The sequence below is a fragment of the Palaemon carinicauda genome, chromosome 15 (assembly GCF_036898095.1).
Source record: "Palaemon carinicauda isolate YSFRI2023 chromosome 15, ASM3689809v2, whole genome shotgun sequence".
Classification (NCBI taxonomy): domain Eukaryota; kingdom Metazoa; phylum Arthropoda; class Malacostraca; order Decapoda; family Palaemonidae; genus Palaemon; species Palaemon carinicauda.
In genome coordinates, this window is record NC_090739.1 from 38,807,732 (window position 1) to 38,834,769 (window position 27,038).

Genomic DNA, 27,038 nt, shown 5'->3' on the forward strand with positions numbered 1-27,038 from the left:
TATATATATATATATATATATATATATATATATATATAATGGCAGGTGTGGTTGGTGGACAACTCTTTTAATTAATTTAGAATTCAAGGCAAAGATCCAAATAGGATAAACTATACAAAAACAAGGGGACTGTGAGAGACTCCAGGACATTTAGAATGTGTATCCATAAAATAAAGATAATAGAACAAAGACTGAAGAAAAGCGTGATTTGGAGAGAATATGGAACAGTGCCAAATTTGGAAAGGGGTTTTATTTTCATCGGGAGAAGAAATCCGAAACATGATGCACGAAAAGAAGGATGGGGAGGGGAGACCGTGAACATTTGAATGTTAAAGGCGGTGAAAACGGTGACCGTTCCAGAGACAGGGCAGAGAAAAGCGGTCGAAAAACCAACGGAAGGATGCGAGGAAATCCTTCAAATATCATACATTCATCTTTCCAAGGTAAACGGAAGTGCCACGATTAGGTACAGAGGGGCGGTTACGAATTTCACCTTAGCGCCTGCTGTCTTACGATAATTTCTGAAAAGCATCGAAAAATTATGTTTAGGCTGAAGGATACTGAATGCTCAAAATAATTTTTCGATCAGTTTAAGTGTCTTCTTTTTCTAAATTTCTTGATATGTCATCTTGGAGATGGGAGGATTCCGAGTTCATGTACAAATACCAGAATTCAACAGGAATATGTAAAGTCAATGTAATTTTACACCCCTCTTGATAGCCCCATTGGTTGAGCACCTGATCAGACTTATACTTGTATCCTTGCCCAGGAAGAAGCATTTATTGTAAAAGGAATTTCCATTTAGGTTTTCATTTTGAAAGCCGAGTAAATTCGAATATCAAAAATAATTTGAATCACTAATTGAATCAAGATAGTCAGGTGTGTTCATGACAAATTTATGTATATATATATATATATATATATATATATATATATATATATATATATATATATATATATATATATATATATATATACTGTATATATATACATATATATATATATATATATATATATATATATATATATATATATATATATATATATATACTGTATATATATACATATATATATATATATATATATATATATATATATATATATATATATATATATATATATACTGTATATATATACATATATATACTGTATATATATACATATATATACTGTATATATATATACATATATATATATATATATATATATATATATATATATATATATATATATATATATATATACGTATATACGTATATACATATATACATATATACATTCATATATATACACATATATATACATATATACATATATATACATATATATATATACATATATATATATATATATATATATATATATATATATATATATATATATATATATATATATATATGTATGTATAAGCAGGCCTTTTCCCATATAGTCGTAGTTTTGTTTATGGATAGTATCAAAAGTAAAGTAATGATCATGTTTATGAACGCGTCTTTCCAAATCCGCCCTCCTTGGATAAAATGAACCTTAACCCTGAAATCACGTTAACCAGAAATATACCTGGGAGACACATGGCCGTCATGGGACGATGAAAGAGACTGATGGGTGCGTTCCCAGAAAATCTCTTCTCTTCTTCTTCTTCTTCTTCTTCTTTCCCTACGAAAAGAGAAAGCAATGACGGTTTGATGGTGGAAAATAGAGTTTTTTGGAGGTGATTTTTGTTTGTCTGGGGGAAGTGACGGGAAACCAGCTAAGGTCGCTTTTTTTTTTTTTTTTTTTTTAATCATTCATATTTCTAATGGAAAAATTCTTATCCTTAGTGATAAAAAGTGTGTGTAATATTAATTAATTTAGAAATGACTTTGATATTAAGTTTTTCCGAGCTCCACTTTTTCCATGAGAACATTTACAAATAATTACTTATTTAACCATTTCCGTTACTACTTGCTTCTGCAAAAATATTCTGGTGACAATCCTTAAATAATCCTTTATTTTGGGGATTATTTTTGTTTTTTTCGCTATTTGGGTCCTTCCTGCAAGAAGGAACAATTCATATTGAATTGAAAAAGCGCAGGAAATTCGAACTTCAGAAACTTCATAATTTTCTGAGAAACTTTTACAGATATATCACAATTTTTGAGTGTGACTTTTGTTTTTCTTTTTTTTTTTACAATTTCCAAGAGAAATTTCCGCTGCCGGTTTATAACAATTAAGAGAAAGATTAAAATCCAAAAAAGATTCTAATAAGCAGAGCAGTAAATGAGAACTCATCAGACCAGGAAGCGAGATACTGCGAGTTTTTCAAAGGAAATGTTTGGTCTTTGAAGAAGACACTTAATTCAAATCAATTCCTGGAATTACTTTCTACACTGAATTTAGATTAGACTTCTTTAGAAATGACAATCTCCAAATTTAAAACATGTTGATTTGATATAATTCTAAAATCAGTTTAAAAGGGCTTACTTTTCATTGAATCTTTTGTTAGTTTATTAAATAACTAATATGAGTACAACACCATCGTTACATTTCCTTACTTCTTATATTTTCAGAATGACTTCGATACTGAGAAGTCGAACGACGAAATCCCATTTCCCCCCGAAAGGAAGCAACATGGCCAGTAGCACCAACAACAGAAGCATCCCCAGCAGAAACTGCAGAGCCATGCAATACTTAGTATTCATACTCCTGGGCACCACCGTCGTCAGAGCGCAGTGCCCTTGGCCTAGGGAAGTCACGGATTTAAACGCGTCGTGTCTCTGCGCCTATAATATGCAGAACGAGCTCTCGATCCAATGCACGTCCGTTAACTTCACGTTGCTCATGACTGTCTTGCACCAAAGGGCCAACAGCGTCCCTCTAGATCTCCTTTACGTTAACAATACGAGGATTAACGTCCTTAACGACCGAACCTTTGACGGTCTCAAAGTGGAAAACATTCAGGTAAGAGATGTTATCAAAATTATTATTTCTACTGATAGTAAGGTCCAAGATTTTGTAACTTATTCTTGAACTCTTTTTATAGAAAATTCTAGTTTGCCAGTACAAAAAACTTTATAAAGAGAGAGAGAGAGAGAGAGAGAGAGAGAGAGAGAGAGAGAGAGAGAGAGAGAGAGAGAGAGAGAGACTAGGAACTGTTAAAACTCAAATTTCTTATAATGACAAAGAAGCAGAATGTTTAAGTGGAGCTCATTCCTTAACATGCATAATACATGGCAGATTACAATGATTAACATTTTAAGTGCGACTTCAATTGTGATTGTTCTTGGCGTTAATAATATAGGTATCTCAGTGAATTATAAACGTATCATCTATGTACCGCAAAAAATCAACGTTATCATCTGATGAGTTTCCCTGTATTTCTTAACCGCCTTCTTCCCCCTTCGCAGTTTTCCTCCTGCGACATCTACAACATAAGCGACAACGCCTTCAGGGGCCTTGAGAATTCCCTGAAGAACCTCAACCTTCAGGACAACAAACTGTCGAGTGTCCCATCGGGGGCAATTTCTAAACTGAGAAGACTTGTCCTATTAGATCTCTCAGGAAACCAAATTACCTCGGTCCCCGAAGAGGCCTTTAAGGGGTCCAGGCTAGCTACCCTGAAGGTGGGTCTGTTATACAGGTAGACTAATATGTAGCTGAATGGGCAACTGACATGTGACAAGAATTTGATATTTATGTTTATGTCACATTACTCAGTTGTGTTGAATTCCAATTTTCACGGATCCATTTCAAATTGCTTCGTAGCTTCATAATTCTTTTCGTTAATTTCAGTAAAACTCGAAATATTTTGTGCCTTTATTATAAATTTCAACTATCTGTGGCTAAGAAACTCACAATTAGCATCAATGTTATTTTTCACAATTCTTGATTATAAATAAATTTCAGAGTCTGCAGCTAAAGAGATTGAATGAGGAGAATTGTAGTCCTAAATTTAATATATTATTCGGTTTTTCAGTTGGCTGATAACGATCTGTCCCTCTCCTTTGGTGCGTTTCTTGGCATCGAACGAACTCTTAAGAATTTGAACTTGAAAGGAACCAAACTTCGAAGCATTCCAACGGCAATCCTCAACCTACCAGTTCTTGCCTTCCTCGATGTTGCCCAGAACGAGATCGGGGAACTCCAGCCAGGTAAGTCTTGGCCGCACGTAACATGAAACGCAGTGCTGACCAGCCATTGGATGGTTATAAACTCATTTGGACAACATACAATTAGTTTGGCGCGGTGTTTACTTTATCTCAAATGCTGGCAGGAGAGAGAAGTCATAAAACTATGCATTTGTAATATTTGGGAGACAGGAGTGCTTTGGAAAACAATTTCCTTCATAATATCCTGAAGTTAACCCCTGTTATATCGAAAGTTATTTAATTTAAGATTTAATTTTATTATATTTCTTATAAATGAATATAATCATTTATCGTTTTGAGTCAGCTTTTTAAAATTTCATTATATTCTTTTTGCTTAGAGTTCACCAAGTAAACAACGATAGTGTGGAAGTAACTAATAACTTTGACAATTTAATTTAAGGTTAGGGTTATATTTTCCAAGTTAGGGAACCTTCCCGACCCAACGAAGTTTCCCCATCCAAAGATAATCTCTTGCCTTGAAAAGAGAGACCGTTACAGGAACAGGCAAAAGATTACGTAAGGAGAAATTGGCCTAATAGTGTCCCTTCCTTTTCCAGGTAGAGCAAACAACCTTTCAGAAAATCGGGCTAAAAGCCAATTTTCCTTCATCTTTAGTCATTTTCATTATCAAGATGCAGACAGACATATGGTTTTTTTTTTATTTCGATCGCCTCAACAATGTAGTCTTGTTATAAAAAGTAACGCCACAATACAAAATTTAAATAAATCATATTTAGAAAAAAAAATATGAAACAATAATAGGATAGTTTAGGTCGTAAACATACAGAACGATCACACTGATTTTAGATTATAATTTCAAAGGGGAAATATATATATAAAACGGTAACCATCTATGTCATAACTTTATTCTTTTCGAAGTATCTTTCGCCTTAAAGAAAAATCCCTTTCACGAGCAATAACAAATTCACAGATTTCAGTGCTTAATTCATTAACAAGACAAGTTTACAGAAATGATAGAACGCCATTAGTGTATCACACTTCCAGTCTGGAATAAGGAAAAGTATGAAACATAAATTCCGTCAGCTTGATATCATCAACCATGGTCCGTTTCCACTAGTGCTAATGGCGCAATCTTCTGCCGAAACCAATGGAAGGAATTAACGATCATTTCACTGGATAGAGGCCATTGGCTGCTACAACACAGCGATGAATTTCCACAGAATTTCCATATGCTCCACTGGGATCCAAAGACCTATTTCCTCGAGGGCAAATCGAATGAAGTATATACCAACAACCTGCTTCGCTATGTAAAAGGATTTAAACAGAAAGCCGATGGCTATCCTGCGGAGATCCTCGTAAGCCAAAGTCTCGAACCCTTCCGAAGGCGTCTCTGCTTCCATGACGAACTGGACTGGTATCTGGTAATTCAGTGTCAATTTCTCTGAATAAAAGGGAACTTTGACTGGATTTTCACCAGAAAATGGAATGCAATGGTCGTTTTAAGTAATAAGCCCTTGCTTATGAATGAATTGCTTGTTTCTTTATTTTCTAAACAAGTGTTTTGTATATTAGCTAATGAACTTGGATAATCAGTTGAGAGCTCTTAAAATTCCATTTTTGGATTCGACTCTTCTTTTTGTGTATTTTCTATTAGTATTGACAGATTATCCTTTTCGGTTTCAAGTAAGCTACTTTGCATAATTTATTAGATAGGAAAATTAATAATTAAGAAAATTTGATTAATGAATTCTCCCAATAAAACATATTTTTAAGTTTTAGTAGAAACATTAGAGAAGTCTCATTATTTTTTAATCTTTCGATTGAAGTCCAACAACTGGGATGACTTGATGATATATACAAAAGCGAATTGATTTCATATACTTGTAATATGATTAATAGTAAATTTTTTTCCACTGCTTCGTAAAATCGACGGTTTTTCCCATGGAATGTTTCAAGCTATACAATAGGATTGATTGATGAAACTCATTAAGTCATTGAGATTATATACTAAAAAGAACCATACGTTTGAAAGTAACAGAAAAAAACATAAATTAAAGTAACTAGAAAGGCTCTCATTAACCGGCTGAATATCACCTAACAGGATCCCTGAAGAACCTGCACTCCCTGACGGCCCTCAACATGGAGAGGAACAGCCTCCAGCGACTTGATGCGAACAACTTCGAGGGTGTTAATGACACCCTCAGTTCTCTCTCTCTTCTCAACAACCACATCACGGACTTCCCAACGGAGGCCCTCAACACCCTGTCGGAGCTTAGGGTAAGTAAAGCCATAAATTCTCTCTCTCTCTCTCTCTCTCTCTCTCTCTCTCTCTCTCTCTCTCTCTCTCTCTCTCTCTCTCTCTCTCTCTCTCTCAAGATTTACTTTAAAGATAAGCACTTATTGATCTCAAGTTGTATCCATCGTGATTTAAAGAAATTGGACACGAGTGTTTGCGAAGGGAAAATACATCGATTGGAGACTTTACTGTGAGAAATGGATATATTCTAATACCTCATTTTAGTATACATATAATCTTACAGGTAGCAGAATACTTAACATGATAATGAAACATGTTTAGAGGAGTATCATAACCATGTTAATGATAATAATTATAATGATGATAATAATCATAATAATGATGAAGAGAAAGGGTAAGACCAGTTATCGTATTTTCAAAATAAATTTCCCCTATGATATTACTGCAAATTTCATGGTGTGCGACAAATAAGATTTAAAGCATTCTAAAAAGATTTTATCTAATCATGTTGAAAGTTACTGAATTGCATGACGGGACGTTGAAAGTATTTCGTCATCATATCTCATGAGTGTTTTTCAAATTGTTCTCATGTAGCAATAGAGAAACTCATTATACTGATATTGATCAGTACATCAACTAATGCAGCCAGAGGTAAGTATCTGAGATTTAAATCACGGCCAATAGTAATACTAACAAGATAAATGAGAAGTACTTTTACTTTCAATCTTTGAGTCTCTTGCAGTGAGGTTGAATTCTTATTATCGTGTCCTGGAAAGCTGCTGGCCAAAAGTGGATCTGATTTACCTAAACTTTAGGCTGCCAGTCCAGGATAAGGAAACTTTCAGATTCGTAAATCGCAGCTAATATTGGCTTTACAATTTTTTTCCCTTCTCTCGTCTTTCAAATAATGTCCTCCAACTTTTTACTGCATTGCAAGATTATAGCTTCCAATAACTCTTTATATAAAGATTACCTAAGAGAATGGCTTCCTCAACATTTTTACTTTTCATTGTCATTTTCTGAATATTCTAGGAAAGTTATATTATTATTAAAAGGTAAAATATCACCCCCCCCCCCCCAAATGAGTCAGCCTTGACTCTAACAAAACTGTAATTGGATAAATTTGATTTATATAATACGTGAAAAAAAATAGTAATTGCATCTTACTACGAGGCTCTATCTTACTTTCAATCATTCACCAGAGCTTTATTAAACCTTTCTTGTTTGTGAGTAAACTTGTGTATGCGAGTTTGTTTATGTGTGAGTGAAATAACAGCAAAGAATAAGCGGAAGTGACCGTGCGCTCATTAAAGTTACTCTCTCACGAATGATTAGCCGGGTGTAGTACCAGGATGGGAGAGGCAACAACAAAAATAAGAAGAAATGGTTCGCGGACATCTGGGAGAAGGAAGAGGGCGTTGCCTTCTACTGTTCTCTCCTGTAATTAACGTTCTTTTTTCTTTTAGTCTGTCTTACTCTATTGTGATATCCTTTCTCTCTCAATGATATATATACATGCACAAACAGACGCACACACACACGCGCGCACACACACACATATATATATAAATACAGTATATATATATATATATATATATATATATATATATATATATATATATATATATATATATATACAGTATATATATATATATATACAGTATATATATATATATATATATATATATATATATATATATATATATATATATATATATACAGTATATATATATATATATATATATATATATATATATATATATATATATATATATATATATATATATATATATGTGTGTGTGTGTGTGTGTGTGTGTGTGTGTTAGTGCAGATGCCTGTCATCAATTTTCTAAAAACACTGATTGTCTTCATAATTCAATATAATTCATAACAAGGAATTAGAAAGATAAAGAAAAATGGAATGTAATCAGTATCTTTTGCTGCATTTTATTTGTATTTTTATTTAATTCTAATCAAAGTCTTATGATTATCGATGCATCTGGCCTCCTATCCACTGTAATAACTTAAGAGAAAGGATACTATCCTCTATTTCAGTTCCAGCTAATCTACACGTTTGCTATTCATGTTATCATTGCACAGAAACAAATCATGGTATACTATACATGAAAGAAAACTCTTACTTCTCACATAACTTGGGTCTCTATTCCAATACTTCTACATGTTTGTTCATCGCGCTGTTCTGGGCAAGCGAATCAAAGCATGCGGAGTAGTGGAAGAATAAAAAGTAGAACTATTCATTCTCTATCTGTTAACCTGTTGTATTCATATATTAACCATAAATTAAAGCAATGAGTTATCACCCATGTGAACGATCAGTACTATCATCTTTGAACAGAGCTTCTGAGAAGACACTTATTGTCTTTTTGTTACCATCTTTTTAATTTACGCAACCTGTAATTTTTGGGAGTGGTCGTCAATCTGTGTCCTTTGTGCACTGAGAGGCTTGGCTGGAACAGCAGGGATTCACAGCAGCTTGAAAGAGAGAGAGAGAGAGAGAGAGAGAGAGAGAGAGAGAGAGAGAGAGAGAGAGACTTCAATAAAGCTGATTGACGTCGATGGGAGAAGTTGATGACGAGGAGGCAGAAGAAGAAATCTCTATCCCTATAAAAGAGGAACGTTCGTGAAACAGTAAAGTCAACTGACGTTAATGAAACAGCGCAAGTAATTTCAATGTTATGTATGCATACGTGCATGACAGAGAGAGAGAGAGAGAGAGAGAGAGAGAGAGAGAGAGAGAGAGAGAGAGAGAGAGAGAGAGAGAGAGAGAGAGAGACTATGTAAATTATGAAAACTGAACTTCTCACGTCCGTGAACGCCGTACAATTTCATCACCTCTGATAATTTCAGGCTGAAATAACGGTTGAGAAAGGATCACTATTTACGTCCCAGCGTGACATTGACATTAAGACTTTTTAGTACATTGTCCGTGAAACCCTTTTCCACAGCTTTCATTTAACTTGAACAAAACAGGACGAGTTATGAATTCATTTACATATGAACGCTTATGGTACATAAATGAAAAACATTATAAATCTATCAATGTTGGTGACTGTTCATTAAAATTTAAAAGTCTGATGCTTCATATTGTTGCCTTTTGTTTCATCCTCAAGTAAATGTCTGACTGGGAAGGACAAGTAATCTGAGATAAAAAAAAAAAAAAATAAACAAATAACTGCAAACTATGCTCACCGTTAAGTTGCGTAAATACCTTTGGAAGAAAATCCTCCCTTTAACATCCTGACCGGAAGTACTCAGTTGTGTCAACTTGCAAGTCTTTTTGCCGAAGACTTCCGCCGCCAGAGGTCCGTTTTTCTCGCATTCAATTGTATTTTCCGGTTTCGATAAAGAGAAAGGCACGCACGCATGCGACACGCTATACCGTCCGGACGGTGTCACAATTTGCGGAAAAGGTGACCGAAATCGTTTGACTTAATAAACATGAGTTTGATATTGGAGTTGAAACCTTAAGTTCATATTCTAATTGGAAGATGGTTTTCAATATTTATGTTGGCACACATATTGATGTCCATAGTAATTCCTTTTAATAGATAATTATTTTTTGGAAAATATTTTTGCTTTAAATTACGCAGAGCTATTTAATGCTTTTATTTTGTTTTCTATTCACTTTTATTTGTATTATATAGTAAATATTATTCATGTTTTTCCGTGTTAGTCTACTTTCTCCCTTTAAAGTCCTAGGGCTTCGTATAATTTCGTTTTAATAAGGGGTTGCAATTTAGTTAACAACAACAACAACAACAACAACAACAAAAACAACAAAACAATACTATTAATCATGATTTAAAACTTCCAAGGGCAGTTCAGTCCTATTTACTGCTCCCTATATTAATTATGTTGTTTACACATAGTACTCAACTGTTATTCACCAGGAAATATGATGACCGAAACTAATGATACCAGAACAATGCCATCAATGTTTAATTATGCAGTTATAATCGATAGTTTAACTCGACAACTGATGAAAAATTTTATCAGATTTTATAGATAAAGATTTGCCTAATAGTATGCACTCGTATAAGAGGAAAATCCTAAAAACTACCCAAAAAGGTTGGCTAACCCATTACACAAGACCAGAAGTTTAACAACAATGAAAAAGCACAGCTACATGAGGAAATGCTAAAACGAGTGAAATGTAATGTATCCTAACCTCAACTTCTAAAACCTAACTTAGCTCAGGGGTCAGGGTTCGACCTGACCAGGTGTGTTTGAGTTCCCGTGGAACACACACCCCACATCAACCTGACCAAGGACTATGGAAATTGTAAATTATTTACTTGCTTGCACACTTTGGTTAATGTCTATCATCTATGTGTTTCCCCTTAACGTACCCTGACCTTTAAAGCAAGGCAAAGAGACCCAATTATGTCTAATCAGCTTTAAAAAGACTTTGTTATTAGCTCTCATCTCAATGTTTTACCAAATTACTAAAAAAAAAAAAAAAAAAAAAAAAAAAAAAAAAAAAAAAAAACCACTGGAAAACAAATAATTCCAACCTTGTAAACATGTCTTCAGTTTCATGATTACTACTGTGTTATTGTGAAGGGGGATTTTAAAGGGAAAACTGATACGAAAGGTTTGCGCATATAAGTAGAGGTGTATTTTTTTAATTTTTCCCGTAGTCTTTTCACCCATCATCCTTTTGTTTTAAAACATGAATACGTGCAGGAATTTAGCTTCTCCGCTAAACCTTCAAAGTTTCTCAGCTATTAGGTTGGTTTTATTATTTATGAATGACTCGATCTTTTTTCTTGAATTAAAACCCTATTTTGGTTTTATCTTCTTGATAGACAAAATAAGCACCAAACTTTATATTTTACGAAGAAATAAACTATTGTATTATGCAAGTATCAGCTTTTGGTAATTTTAACATAGTGTTAAAAATTATGCAATAGTTTAAGGCGAGGTCGGTATTTTGAAATGGAATAAAACATTCGCACTCTTGTAATTCTCACAATCCAGTGGAAGGTTATAACCGATATAATTAAGGTTTAGAATTAGTCAAGTTTGAGTTGAGAAACACCAAGCATCTATGCATTTTGGTTAGTTATTTTGTTAAGAACAATTTAGGCAGTTTTAGCTACTAGTTCTCATTATGCTGCCATTTTGGAAAGACAATTTTTGGGAAAGAAAAACATCTTATATCATAGATATACATTGGAAACCTTTGCATGGATTATAATCTTCTTGGCTATATCCTTCTAATTCATTCAGGGATAATTACATCATTACATCATATCTGTTAACAAAAGACAGTTATGCATAAGAGATTAGAGGAGTTCAAGGATCTGAGGCTAAGCAGATTTTAATTTCATATGCAGCAACTAAAGACCGATATTAAGCATTCGGCTGAAACAGGTCACGGCTGTTGCCGCTCTGCAGATTTTTTTGCTGTCACCTTCTACCACATGACAATGTAACGGGGTTAGATTATTGCAAGAATTACTGCAAGAATTCTTCCGGGGAGGGCTAGACTCCTTTAGAACTTGCATGGTGTTTTAAAATCACATTGCATCCAATACTCTTAAATTTCAAATACATATGAAATTAAGATATATCCTATGTATCATAGTAATAAATAATATGAGTAATACTATTTATAATTTTACAAAATACAAAGCATATGCATATGCAAATATCACATTACATGCAATACTCTCTGATGATTCGAATATCTATGAAATTAAGATATGTCACCTTTTATTACGGTAATGAATAGCATAAGCAATATCATTTATAATTTTACCAAATACAAAACATTTGACTCAAAAATCAAAAGTCTTATTGTAAAAATTACTTATTTCGATCTTATCTCCCTGAAATATATAATCTCACAATAGACTTTCGCGAATTGATGCGAAAAAACCCAGCAGAAGACAGATGATTATGAACACAAACCACTTCCGAATCCCGTTTCCGGAAACCTTCCATAGACGTCTTGGAAGAGAGGAGAGGATGTGGTCACACCTCATCATTAAGACAGTGATTTGTCTTCGTACATTGTCTCCCTCTCGCTCATCCCGTCGGAGGATGGCGAGGCCCAGGAGACAACGGTGATTGGTTGCAGCATCGTTCATGTGTTCAATTTTAGGGAATTTTGCTAAATCTCTTTTACAGTCCATTATTGCATGTTAAAACCGACTTGGGTGTTTCGTTGCCTCTTGGGTATAGACATATATGCGTGTATATTATTCACACACACGTTTATACATGCATTCGCACACAAACACAAATACATAGACACACAGATACACACACACATATATATATATATATATATATATATATATATATATATATATATATATATATATATATATGTATATATATATATATATATATATATATATATATATATATATATATATATATATGTATATATATATATATATATATACAGTATATATATATATATATATATATATATATATATATATATATATATATATATATATATATATATATATATGTGTGTGTGTGTATGCGTGTGTATGTGTGTGTGTGTGGAAGTGTATGTGAGTACACCTATATGTATTTTTGTGTGTATGTTTGTGCATGAGTAAAAACTACAACTAACACTTAACCACTATGAAATGTGCATCAAGTCACGAAAAAAAACAAGAACTATATATTTTTTGACACACACACACATATATATACATATATGTGTATGTACGTCAAATCAGAATAATATAAAAAGTTCCATATTCGGTACGACAGAAATCTGGTGACCGTTAGTTCATGTATCATATTATATATGCCATCCGGGTAATCACAGACTTGCAGGTGTCGAATACAATTTAGCGTAAATTCAGCTTCAGCTTTCTCGATGTTAGGATACTGCAAACAACAAATTATCTTTGCTTTAGAATTCAGAGAAAATTCTCACTCAATAGATTAAATGTTCTCTATTCTTACTGAATGGATTTCCGATAATAATTACCAGTTTATTTAGGTGCAGTGTCTTTATGGCTTTTTAGCACTAGATCTACTTAGTCTGTTATGTTAGACTGTACAGAAAATTAATTAGTATATTAACACTTTTAGATAGAATATGAATATTTCTGTTGTGTCTTACTATAAAATAATCTTAACAGGCTTTTATACATGTTGCTTATCATCTTCGACTTCTCTTAGAACACCTGTTCTCAAGCTTTTATCAACATGAGAGCCTTGTCGTCGAGATGTACTAAAATTAATCATTATTTTCGTTCCTCTCTCTCTCTCTCTCTCTCTCTCTCTCTCTCTCTCTCTCTCTCTCTCTCTCTCGCTCACAATTCCCAGGAATTTCTTCCCATCGTAAGGTCCGTTGGTATTTATGATCCTCCTTCTCCTCTGTTAACAGTAAATCCCTGGTCGTGACTCCTAAAACTTTAATTTTCGGAAGTGAGGCTAAAACTTTTCCCATAGTGCCCTCAAATTTCCCACGTTCCAACATCCCTCGTTTCCGGAGGATGGATTTCTCGTGGCTATCGCAAATAATTATTTTTTTACTCCTCCGAGACATTCTCTTCCGCGTTCAAAACAACTGTGCTGACCGTCAAGACGGACGGTTCAATTAAGGAAAATTGCTTGGAGTTTTTTTCTTCGAAGACAATATTTAAATCTTTATGACTATAAAGCGAATAAATTTGGAACACGTGTTATTTGACCCGAACGTTTTTTTGTTATTTTTTTTTAGATAAATAATGAAAGGAGATAATTATCTGCATATGTTGCTACATCAAAGAAATGAATGGAGCGTAATTATACCTCATAGTAATTACGAGGTAATAGTGTTTATAATGTTGGTGTCCAGTCCTCGTCATAACAGATAATAAACTATGGTTAGACAAAAAACTTGTTATATTGCAGCTCTGCAACGGGTGAAGTGGAGACAGCCGTTTTTATAGATGGACATAAAAGTTCGATTACAGTTTTGGTATTACAGGTGCCCGTTAGACCTGTCAACAGTATCCTTGGATGCTAATAGAAATGAATGTTGCTACGGACGCGTTGACGTATTACAATTTTTTTTTTTTTTTTTTTTTGTATTTGACTTTTCAAACATTGAACTTTCTATCATCTACAGAATATCATCTGGTCAGAGGTAGTTAGAGAGAATTAAGACTCTATACTTATGAAGAATTATTTTCAGTATACAGAAAGGCAAAAACAAGAATAGAAATACGGAAAATCGTTTCAAAGATCAGTTAATATTGCACATATTGAAGAGACCTCTATAGAATAAAGAAAGTTGACAATGAAATAATGATAAATAGTTTGAACTGTAACTATTTATGTATATTGTGAAACACTCGGCAAAAACATGAAAGAATGCGAAGTGCATAAATATCTCAAACCGTAAAAATATATAGGTAATGAAATATACAAGTAAAGCGTTATAAGGGAAACACTTCACTTACATCCGCAAAAAAGAGCTTAGAAGAGCCTTGTCCAATAGTGCATGTAATTGAAAACTTATTTATCGAGTAAGAATGTGATGGCACATAAACAAATTGCGAAAAGTTTTCGAATGAAAAGTCTTTTTTAAATAAAAAAAAAAAAAGAAACAGGGCAAAACAAACCCATCTAAAGAACACTACCGAGTTGCCACTTACCATATGTTGTGGCTATGAAAGGAGTATCTATGTAAGTACATACAGTGTAATGCTTCACTTGGAGGCTCACATGAAAACAAAACAGACAATGGTGTGCATATGCAGTTAGTTTAATGATGTACTCTGAGCTTCAAGATTATAGATTTGTTCTTCATTCAGTGGCTGTTTTAATAGTAGCTCATCTAACGTAATTGAGTGCTGGTTAGCGAAGACATCCATGGAATATGCGAACTTTAATCATCATATGGTAACTATTAGCGTTTTTAAGGTAAAGGATCAGCCGAGTTTGAGTTTATGAGTTATTATCATTATTGTTAAGATGAGTTAATCGGTTTATGTTTTATTCATTACTACTGTAATTTATAATAACGATCATGTAGTGATTTATGGGCTCTGATTTTGCTTTATTCTTTGAGGTTGTGTGTAGAACCTCGGGGTAATTAACCTGTGGTATAAAAAAAAAACTGGAAACTATAGTTATTCACAACAAATAGCAGTTTAGCAAGATCACAACTGTGAAAGTAACAAGATAAAATCCTTAGAATTCACTAATAGCGTCCTAGCTTTTCGAAAGGCTTAATTGCAAAAATTCGTCCTGTGCCACGAAAGATGTCAATAATGTAGTGACATATCATAAGCTAATTTTACCCGAACTATTCAAGCCTTCCATTTTCACTTTGAATAATTTTTTACTATATTTCATCTTCATCACGCTTTATCTTTGGCTCTTTCCATTTAATGTTATGGAATACGTATAAGATCACCAGGCATATCTTCAATAGTAGTTTCCAGGGTAGAAATCTAGAAAATATACAGGTGTCTTATTAGGATAATGTGGTATATTTATCTCTCTTCGTTACAAGTAATTGTGACACTTGTAATGATTCTGTCAATTGATATACAAACCCAAATGGAATGGCAATAGATGTAACCTTGTTATATGCATCTACATAAAATACATAAACCAGATTTTGGTGTACTATATGGACGGCCAATGTCAAGGTCAATCCCAATAAGGTAAGACAAGAGGTTTGCAGGCTGATTTAGCCCATTATATCACAGTCAATGACGACACAATGAAATATTTTTAATTCCCTTCATCACATTTGAATAAATTAATGTATAAATTATATCATATTACATCCCACGAATTTGTTTTAATTAGTATTAAGAACTTTACATAACTTTTATGAACCACCAAAGTTGTTCAAAAATGTTTGAAATAGTCTGATGGGGTGCTCGTTTTGTTATTGCAATAGCAACTCGAAGTGCTTGCGTCTTAAATTCGTATCAACTAGACAGCAAAGACAAAAGGTTAAAAATTACTCGGACATACTTTATTATTAAGACTTCCACGTACTGCTGGGAAGATGTGCGAGTACCCAAAGTCTGGCTATTTTTACCGTGTTTAGTATTACAAGTAGCTGGTTCCTACATTATAGACGACAAAGCACAAGGAAGATGTCGAAACCACAAGGGATACGAATCAGCGAAGATTTGAGGGTATTCTTACACCAAGGTTATTATATGAAGATATTTACATAAGCTACCACTGATTACAGAACGTTGGCTGATATAACGCAGGCTCTAATCATGCCATCCAATTCATAAAAGCATATAAGTAGATTTAAAAGATGCATTCTAATTTTGTCTTTGTTTTTATTAAATCAAAATAAAGTACTCAGTAACTTTTAAATATTACTGATATTCCTTTGTCAAAATATTGGGTAACTTATCCAGTTAGTTTTCGGGAAGGTAACAAAAAAAAATCCGATTTGGTTTCATTTTAAACCAAAAGACACGATAATATTGAGAGGATATCCCCATAGAAATTTACAATTTCTGGAATGATCCCTCCAGAAAACTTATGCATAAAAATGCTCGAAATAAAACAATAACGTAGCAATATTACCTAATACAAAGACATGATTTTAGCAGGAAGACGAATTAAATATGGAAGTGAACTATAATTATAGTTGCTCGAGTTATTCATGCAAGTAAAAGTAAATAGAAAAAAAGGAACAAATATCTATCTATTTAACAATGAACGAATGACTTCTGAAAGGAACTAGCTTTCAAGGCAGGCTAAACTAAATTATCCATCGAGTTATGAACTGTGTCGTAAGAGGGGCGGCTGTTCAACTTCCATCTCTTAATCTCCGAAAGAATGTTAGTACATCATTTGGTGAGGAAAGAGGCACCGTTCTTTGGATCATGCCCCTGGCTTCGAACGGTCCCACGCGGACAATGGATGGAAGAGGGAGTGGAGGCGATGGAGAGATTCGGGAAAAACAACTTCGCTAACGATCGTGAGATGTTTACGGAATGAAAGCTCTTTCTTGGCGTCCACACGGCCGCTGCGATCACCAAATCGAGGGGTGTAACACAGGAGTTCCTACACTAGTCAATAACTGTGTAGCATCTTAAATGGGGTGTTATTTATTTACTTAGTAATAGGCTCTGCTGTTTCAACTGATGGTAATTATAGAAATTTACTCTCGGGAGTTAGCTAATATCCCATAAACTAGTTATTTTATTCTTTTGTTCAGTTTAACATTGACGGAGATCCATGAAACTAAACAAAATAAAGTGGTTTACTCGGAGCATGCTGACTAATCTTACTCATAAGTAACACCAGGAAGACTGTACGTGCACGAGAAATGCAGGATTTCGTGCAATTTTTTCTTTAAGTCATAATATAAATTCTCGAACAAGAAACATGTGAGATTTTGTGACAGAAAATACTGTAGATTAGCACAAAATTATAGCTAGAAAGTATGTAATTAATAAGCAAATGAATTTTTTTCTATTTCATCTAACTGTGAAATCTTGAGCGAAGTGAAAAGTGTAATGTGTTCATAACGCAAAAGCAGGAGAATGTTTGATTAAGATCAGTTAATTGGAGTTTGAGGAACAGTTAATCCACGAGTCAGACCAGGGGGCAAATGATAATTGAACGAAATATTTTTCCTGCTTTGTCTGTCTATCAATTCTTAATTGATACTTATTTTTTTTTTTCAAGCATTTGAGCATAACTAAAGGAAACAGCCGAACTGGATCAAGATTATCAGTATTGTCACAGGTGACGTTAGAATGCCTGTCATTAACAAATGAATGACTTTCTATCCTTTATTTCTGTTCATCAAGACAGGAACAAAGATTGTAAATATAAAGTTTTATTTACGCATAGTTCTTAAAACGAATAAAATATTATTTAAACTGGATCATTGTTTATAATCCACAATGAGAACCAGTAAATAATGTAACGGTTTGTAAGTACATCAAGATAAACAAAAGTTAAAGTTGGCCATGATAAACAATTTCTCCATGGGAAATTCAGGAAGTTTTAAATCTACAAATTAAAAATTTGATTATTTTCTTTTTTTTTCTAAAATTCATTGGGATATATATAGAATATAACGTTACTTTCCAACCGAGGCATGGTAAACAATCTTCACACCTCATACAAGTAAACCTAACCAGGAGTTTCCGATAGTGGGAGAAACAAGCTTTGGTGATTATCCACGGAGACATCGAGGGAAAGTAGAGCAAATCGTAGAAACGAAAGACACCCAAGGCCTGATATCCAGACCCACATTCTTCCAAACACTTAATTACAGACTTAAGTGAAAGGCGATAATGACATTCCTCGTAGAAAAGGACATATTTATCAGGTGGGAGGGAATTTATTCCGTTTCCGGTGTACTATAGGAGAACGGCGCTTTTATCATGGCGGTTATCTTTGGAATAGATTTGGAAACCTCTTCTTACAATTCTTCTTCTTCTTCAATATACGTTTTCACTGGTCTATTGTAAGAGGTTGCTGTGGCCTGATTGGTAACGTCTGTGCTTGGTGTTTGCCAGTCGGGGGTTCGAGTCCCGCTCAGACTCGTTAGTGCCATAAGTGTCTGCAACCTTACCATCCTTGTGAGCTAAGGTTGGGGGGTTTGGGAGTGCCTATAGGTCTATCTGCTGAGTCATCAGCAGCAACTGCCTGGCCCTCCCTGGTCCTAGCTTGGGTGGAGAGGAGGCTTGGGCGCTGATCATATAAATATATGGTCAGTCTTTAGGGCATTGTCCTGATTGCTAGGGCACTGTCACTGTCCCTTGCCTCTGCCATTCATGAGTGACCTTTAAACCTTCAAACCTTTAAATGTCCTGGACGTTTCTTAGCAGAGGGCTTCTGGACACTTTAGTAAACACTTAATATTAATAGAGAAAAATTCACCCTTGAAATAGCCCTTTTTTGAGCAGATGATACTTCTATTTCTGCCTCGCTTAAATGTTTTCGGGCCAGTAATATGTCTTCCTTCTCTAACATATGCAGTAGATATTTTACACTTTTCAGCATTCCTACGACATTTCTTATTGGACATGAGAGGTTCTATTGAAATTTTGCCCTTCGGAATCTGATAATAAATAGATTTGAATAGTAACTGATAAGCCCTAAGAAGTTATATATTTTCTCATCAGTATTAGAAAATATTCTATATATTTATGAATTAACCAGGACTTTTCTTCCATTTATTAATTGTTTGATCTCCTCAAAACATACAAAGTGAATTTGTTCACACTTATTATTCTCAACAAGTTCCTTTACATCTGGTTTCTCACATCCTTGCGCCAAAGGAAAAAGAAGATTACCTGATCTTGAATAACAATTAGACCTTCCAATCGTGGACGATACCTGCCATCCTAAGGGAATACTTACTGGCGGGGTTAGAGGGTATCCAAGGAGGGGTTGAGATATGGGTGGGGTTAAGAGGGGGTTGATGGCTCAGGAGGGCACTGAACTGCCCCATGGGGGTCTCCCGGAACAGGAGAGAGAGAGAGGTGACCACGCTTACGGAATTCTATGACAAAGTCAATACGGTCTGATGACGTACGGGTTATCAACCCTAGCGGATGGAGATGAATGTGATGGAATCTGAAGATGCTGGCTGGTATTGACGGGCTTGAATGATAAGCAATCCTGCCAAGAAAAAATGAGAATTATGTGGGAGTTTGATGTCATTTCTCTATCTCCTTGTTGGTGAGTTATAGAATTTCTATATCATTTTCAAAGTTCTGAGTAGAACTAAGTTTCATACGATATATAGTGATTGCCTTATTGCAAGAAGCACAGTAACATGTTTAACACCACCATAATCAAATATAAAAATAATTGAGTGCCTGTATATACAAGTGATTTACTTAATTTCTACAGTTTTTTTTATCATATCAACAAACATTAACCAGGTTATTCGAAATGAAAATGTTTGGAAATTATTGTTGATTGGAAACACTCAGACAGCCTGAAAAAGTTTGTCAATACAGAATTCCCTAATAAACTAAATTTTGCATGAAAAGTCGTCTACGCGAAGTGGGAATTATTTTAGACGGACACTTTTTCAGGGTGTCTGGGTGTTCCCAAACAACAATAATTTCCAAAAAAGTTCATCTAAATAACCATGTTATTGTTGGTGGATATGGAAAAAATGTAGAAATTAAGCAATTACTGTCATATATACACACTCATTTACGTTTATATTTAAATAATGGTGGTATTAAACATGTTTTGGCACTTCGTGTATATTAGGTAATCCTTGTCTTTCGTAGAAAACGTCATTTCACTCAAAGCTCTGAACCAAAAAAAAAAAAAAAAAAAAAAAAAAAAAAAAAGATAAAACAATATGTATTAACTGTGGCTACATCACTGTCGTATCCCATCTTATGCGGATCCTGCAGTTGTTCTTTTCTTCCTTTTTTCCCCCCTTGTATTCTTCAGCCACACATGGATAGTCCTCACACCTCCCGTAACGCCACTATAACCATAGAAGCCCGCCGGACCGAATCTCCCTTTCATCAAATGACGGCGAATTATGAAAGAGAAGGGCGTCAAGTACCAATTTCTGCTAATAGCTAACGGGAACAGCGACCATGTGATTCTCAGAACTTTTTCTTTTGGCCGAGCGCCAAAGAAATTTCTTTTTCCCAGTAAGCACTTCACCACTTAAAAAAAAAAAAAAAAAAAAAAAAAAAAAAAAAAAAAAAAACTTGTGTAATATCCGTGTTCGATGCAAAATGCGGAACGTTTTTACAAATAAAGGTAGACTATAGGTTGTTATTAATGTTTTTATGTCCCTAGGTTATAGGACTTGGTTCAATTTTCATATTTGTTACAATCACGTAGGAGCCACCATAGCAGATCTTCATGCGTAGAAAAGTCATTCGGATATCCAACCTTTATTTGGGTTATTTTTTATTGTTCTCTTGTTTAATTATTATTATTATTATTATTATTATTAGTATTATTATTGTTATTACTTGCGCTTTTATTTGCCACAAATTTATTTTCTGGTCAAGTGAAAGAACAATGTCTAAAAAGTTACCATAATGACAAAACAAAATTAAAAATAAAAACTATGGTGCTAAGTCGACCGAGAAAAAGAATTAAATTTTCAAGAGCTCATTCACGACCGCAGCTGCGACCTTTACATTATGATACAGAAGGTCAGGAAAAGGGAAATGTACTTAACTTACCTCTTTTACTTTCTTTCACTTTTGCCTTTTTTATTCCTTTTTGTTAATAACGATAATTTTCATTTACATGGACCCGATTTTGTGAACTTTTTGTCTATATCGTCGTATACTAAAAGATGGCTAAATTGAGAAATAAGTGAGTCTTTTCATTTGTCATGATTTTTGAAGAAAAAAAAAATAGTAATTTTGAACGTGATGTAAATATGATTTTTTGGTCGACAAGTAAATATTTCGACAATAAAGGCAAGATGATTACATGTGAATGTACAGCACTTTTACAATCGTGAACACATGCAAAAAGGTTTGCCAAAGCGCTCTATATATGCATTAAAAATTTCCAAATGTGTGGTGTTTTAAAGGCGATTTAATAAAGTTTAGCACATAAATAGAATCAGTACGGTACGTTTCACAAAAATGAAGTGGGGCTAATGACAGGTAGGCCTATCATGTGGAACAGATGTCGTTATTGTAACAGAAGATGAGGTATCCCAAAGTCTAAAAAAAAATATGTGTAGATCTTGGGGTATCCTATTCGCCATTTTGGCAGGCCGTTAATAAATTTCACGAATGGGAACGTAAAAGTCTCCACGATAACAGCGAGACAAAGGAGAAAAGAAAATGTCAAAGTTAGCATAAGTCATGAACACCTGAACCCAAGTAACCATTTTGGCAGACCATCTGGATAAAAGCTTACAAGAAGAAAGGGAGCGTTTACCCTGTTTGGAAATTCAATAAAAAAATAACAACAAATATTAATTTTCTTAAAGACTGGTGAGTATCATGTACATGAAATATATCTGCTTGCATTATAGGGCCAGGGTCTGCTTTTGATTTCATCTACAGAATGAGAGTCAAACACGTGGATACCCAATTTTTTCATGTTAAGAGTTAGGAGACTGCTAATTTAGGGCGGCTGTTCTCAGTTTAGTTACAAGCTTTAGTGAATCCTTTCTTTAATAATATTATCAAGACATAATTTTCCGAGTAATATTTTATTTAGGTATAGATATATAGTATTATCTACTCTTTGGCTAGATCTACGAATTATTTCGATTTGTTTTTCAAGATATGAAAGAGAGACGACTAGCTGAATGAAACGTGCCTTGAAACAATAAACCCAATTATTATTATAAATATATACTCAGTGACTAAATTTAATGTGTGTGTGAGAGAGAGAGAGAGAGAGAGAGAGAGAGAGAGAGAGAGAGAGAGAGAGAGAGAGAGAGAGAGAGAGAGAGGTATATCACCACCTGGAATATAATTTGGTAAAATGGCCGTTTCTCTAAAGCCATTCATCTCCGTCAGCGTGCTCTATGCAGCCTGAGACACGCCCCGCTGACCATAATCCCGTCGGCTGGAGTCTCCGCTAGGTGCCCCTGGACAAGGCGAGAGCAAAGCAAAAGGCGTTCCTAGGACACTGCTCCTAACGACTTATTCCGCTAGGGGCAGATCCAGGTCACCCCACCGGGATAGCTATGTTGGATGCTTCAGGGGACAAGTCCAACAAGAGAGTTACTGTACCGTTGTTTACTTGGTAAGAACCAGCAAATAAAGGCACGGTTGGGGAGCTTTTGAAGAGAAAGACTGTTGTTGAAAACAACAAAGAGACTGAAACGGCATTTTTGATTAAGGAGACAATGTGCTCGAGAGATAACGAAGGAAGAAATTATAAAAAAAAAAAAAACTGGCCATCATAGAATGAACTTCTTGTGATTAGGATTAAATAGATTTCTCAGAATGTAAGCTTTATCTCTTTGTGCTATGCATCATTGAGTTTCGTATAAAACTACGCGTAAGGGTCGCATTCAGATTCGACCGTAACAACATGGTTTCGAATATCATCATATCCTTACCCAACATCACGATTATACATAGACCGTGCCCAACACAAAGGTTTAACCACAACTGTTCGACCACAGAGGGATGAGATTTTAATGCTTTTCACATTTTTTGCTTTAGGAGGCGTTGCGTTTACGATTGCATTAAAAAAAATGTCTTTGGATTCTGGTAAAGGAAGACCAGATAGAGAAGGGAATCAGAGCAAGGAGAGGTAGGGACCAAAGGGCAAGACATACGAAATATCTTTCTTCCCATCACCTCCTTGTCGACGTAGCCAAATGGGAAGAGAAAGGTACTGACCACATGGACCAATTTTTTCGTGAATTCAAGTTTTGGGAAGTCTGTTATTTGGATATATGATTTAGTTCTGTGGTTATCGAGAGAGTATGTTTCTGAACATCCACGTCAACTCATGTGTTTGTTTATATATAGTGTCTGTAATTGTTAACTCTAAATATATTTCCTCTGTGTAAACCTGAGAAGCAATATGATATAAATCCTAATTTTCGTCATAATAATAATAATAATAATAATAATAATAATAATAATAATAATAATAATTATCATTATTATTATTATTATTATTATTATTATTATTATTATTATTATTATTATTATTATTATTATTATTATTATTATTATTATCATATTAAATGTGGAATTACGAAGAACAAATAAAAAACTAACTGTAAGCTGAATAGTAATTGGCAGGGAAACTAGAATGATAGTTACTTTCGGGTTAGTAGTTCTAACGTCTTTTCCGTTGCCTTTCTTTCTTTCTTTGTTTTAATCAACACCTATTATGAAATGCACCCAACTATAACAGACCTCCTGAGTTCTTCTTACTTTTGTTTCAACAAATAAGCTACAAGGAAGGTCTTTTGTACTTGTTAATTTGTATGTGCATTTTCTTATCTTGATTAAACTTTGTTATGTTTTTAGATCTTAGTGTGTTTTTCTTTAAGATTGGGAAATTACTGTTATCTTAAAAAAGTGTATATCTGTCTCCGAAGACAAGGAGGGATGTCAGTAATAATGTACATGAACGTCACGTAGTGCTGCAGGGAATACATAAGTTAATATCTAGCTTGATTCTTTGTATTCCTTACAGAGTTCAGAAACTAGATTTACGATATCGTAAAATATAAGAAATGAATATAGAATAAGTAACATAAGAGTTGGAAAGATCGTTTTCATTACGAGTATCTGGTACAAGAAAGTGAAAAAAAAACACACAAACAGAAAAAAAAAACATATTGAAGATATTAGTTTGTATTTAAAGATGATTATTCAACAGCTATTAGATTTCATACAATGATTTTTTTCAAGATGCCCGAATGAATAACGATTTTGCTATTGAGAACAAATTGAATGCCTTGTATTATTGACTTTCAGTAGAGATAAAAGAAACAAAATTAATATGTAGCCAATAGCTACATCTTGTGATATTCAGGCATAATAAATAGAAGCAAATGGAGTCCTTATATACCGTAGCGCAGATGTTCCCGTAACATAAAATATTGATAAAAGGAATAGCCACAGTTACTGAACCTCTTAGTCTTGCAATCTCCTAACCTAATCTCTTTTGCGTGATTCGTTGCATGACCTCGGCGACCATTAGTTTAACGTATTAGTTTCCATTTCAGGCGAACAATAAGAGGATTGTGTCCTTTTACGTCCAGTTTTCCAAATATCTTCCTTGGGATCGCGTACTCCATTGTTACTGTTTTTATTTCAACTTTGTTCGCTATATTTGTTGCGTCGAAATTATAGATATGTAACTGGCGAGATTTTCACATGAGGATGTAGATTGCACTCTAAATCTAAGTTTCTGAAATATGAATGTGACAGCGTCCATTGTCTGTTATGTGATAGAGGACACCCATCTTTACATAAGTGCTTACATGTATTCACACATATACTGGCAGACATTACACACACATGCAAATATATATATATATATATATATATATATATATATATATATATATATATATATATATATATATATATATATATAGATATATATATATATATGCATATATATATATATATAAATATATATATATATATATATATATATATATATATATATATATATATATATATATATATCTACCTCATACTTGGGATCGAACGCTGGCCCCTTCTAATGAAAGGCCAGGTCGAAACCAACCATGTCACGAGAGCCCATAAAAGAAATTGGAACCTGACGCTAACAGCTGTCCGAGGATTTACCTGGCGAGACATCAGTCTCTTACCAGCGAGTTTTACCCAATTTCCCGGGCCACCACGTGACACAATTGGTAGTAATTCATTCAAATTACCCCTAATGAGTCAATATGGATAAATATCAACACAACATCGTGTTCAAATAGAAATAAATTTCTACCTCATACTTGGGATCGAACGCTGGCCCCTTCTAATGAAAGGCCAGGTCGAAACCAACCATGTCACGAGAGCCCATAAAAGAAATTGGAACCTGACGCTAACAGCTGTCCGAGGATTTACCTGGCGAGACATCAGTCTCTTACCAGCGAGTTTTACCCAATTTCCTGGGCCACCACGTGACACAATTGATAGTAATTCATTCAAATTACCCCTAATGAGTCAATATGGATAAATATCAACACAACATCGTGTTCAAATAGAAATAAATTTCTACCTCATACTTGGGATCGAACGCTGGCCCCTTCTAATGAAAGGCCAGGTCGAAACCAACCATGTCACGAGAGCCCATAAAAGAAATTGGAACCTGACGCTAACAGCTGTCCGAGGATTTACCTGGCGAGACATCAGTCTCTTACCAGCGAGTTTTACCCAATTTCCCGGGCCACCACGTGACACAATTGGTAGTAATTCATTCAAATTACCCCTAATGAGTCAATATGGATAAATATCAACACAACATCGTGTTCAAATAGAAATAAATTTCTACCTCATACTTGGGATCGAACGCTGGCCCCTTCTAATGAAAGGCCAGGTCGAAACCAACCATGTCACGAGAGCCCATAAAAGAAATTGGAACCTGACGCTAACAGCTGTCCGAGGATTTACCTGGCGAGACATCAGTCTCTTACCAGCGAGTTTTACCCAATTTCCCGGGCCAGGTTAGCTGTTAGCGTCAGGTTCCAATTTCTTTTATGGGCTCTCGTGACATGGTTGGTTTCGACCTGGCCTTTCATTAGAAGGGGCCAGCGTTCGATCCCAAGTATGAGGTAGAAATTTATTTCTATTTGAACACGATGTTGTGTTGATATTTATCCATATATATATATATATATATATATATATATATATATATATATATATATATATATATATATATATATATATATATATATATACTGGCAGACATTACACACACATGCAAATATATATATATATATATATATATATATATATATATATATATATATATATATATATATATATATATATTTAAATATATATATATATATGCATATATATATAAATAAATATATATATATATATATATATATATATATATATATATATATATATATATATGTATATATATATATACACATATATATTTATTATATGTGTGTGTTGAAACGCCAACAAAATTGACTAAAGATTGTAAATGCAGAAAGATTTTTTGCTCTACATTTTCAACATAACGAGCCTCTTTTCTAGACTAATATGTAGCTGAGCGTTGTAGTGTATACATAT

General features: G+C 34.0%; 1 protein-coding gene across 4 annotated transcripts in view; it reads left to right on the forward strand.

Moving 5' to 3' along the window:
* The window catches only part of haf (leucine-rich repeat and fibronectin type-III domain-containing protein hattifattener), a 108,343-nt gene that overhangs the window by 26,502 nt on the left and 54,803 nt on the right, over positions 1-27,038 (forward strand). For all 4 annotated transcript variants that reach the window (XM_068388316.1, XM_068388318.1, XM_068388317.1 and 1 more), the window contains exons 2-5: positions 2,547-2,937; positions 3,384-3,599; positions 3,953-4,127; positions 6,187-6,362. In XM_068388316.1, the coding sequence (XP_068244417.1) occupies positions 2,548-2,937; positions 3,384-3,599; positions 3,953-4,127; positions 6,187-6,362 (957 nt within the window). In that variant the 5' untranslated portion in view covers position 2,547. The remainder of the gene's footprint in view (positions 1-2,546; positions 2,938-3,383; positions 3,600-3,952; positions 4,128-6,186; positions 6,363-27,038) is intronic.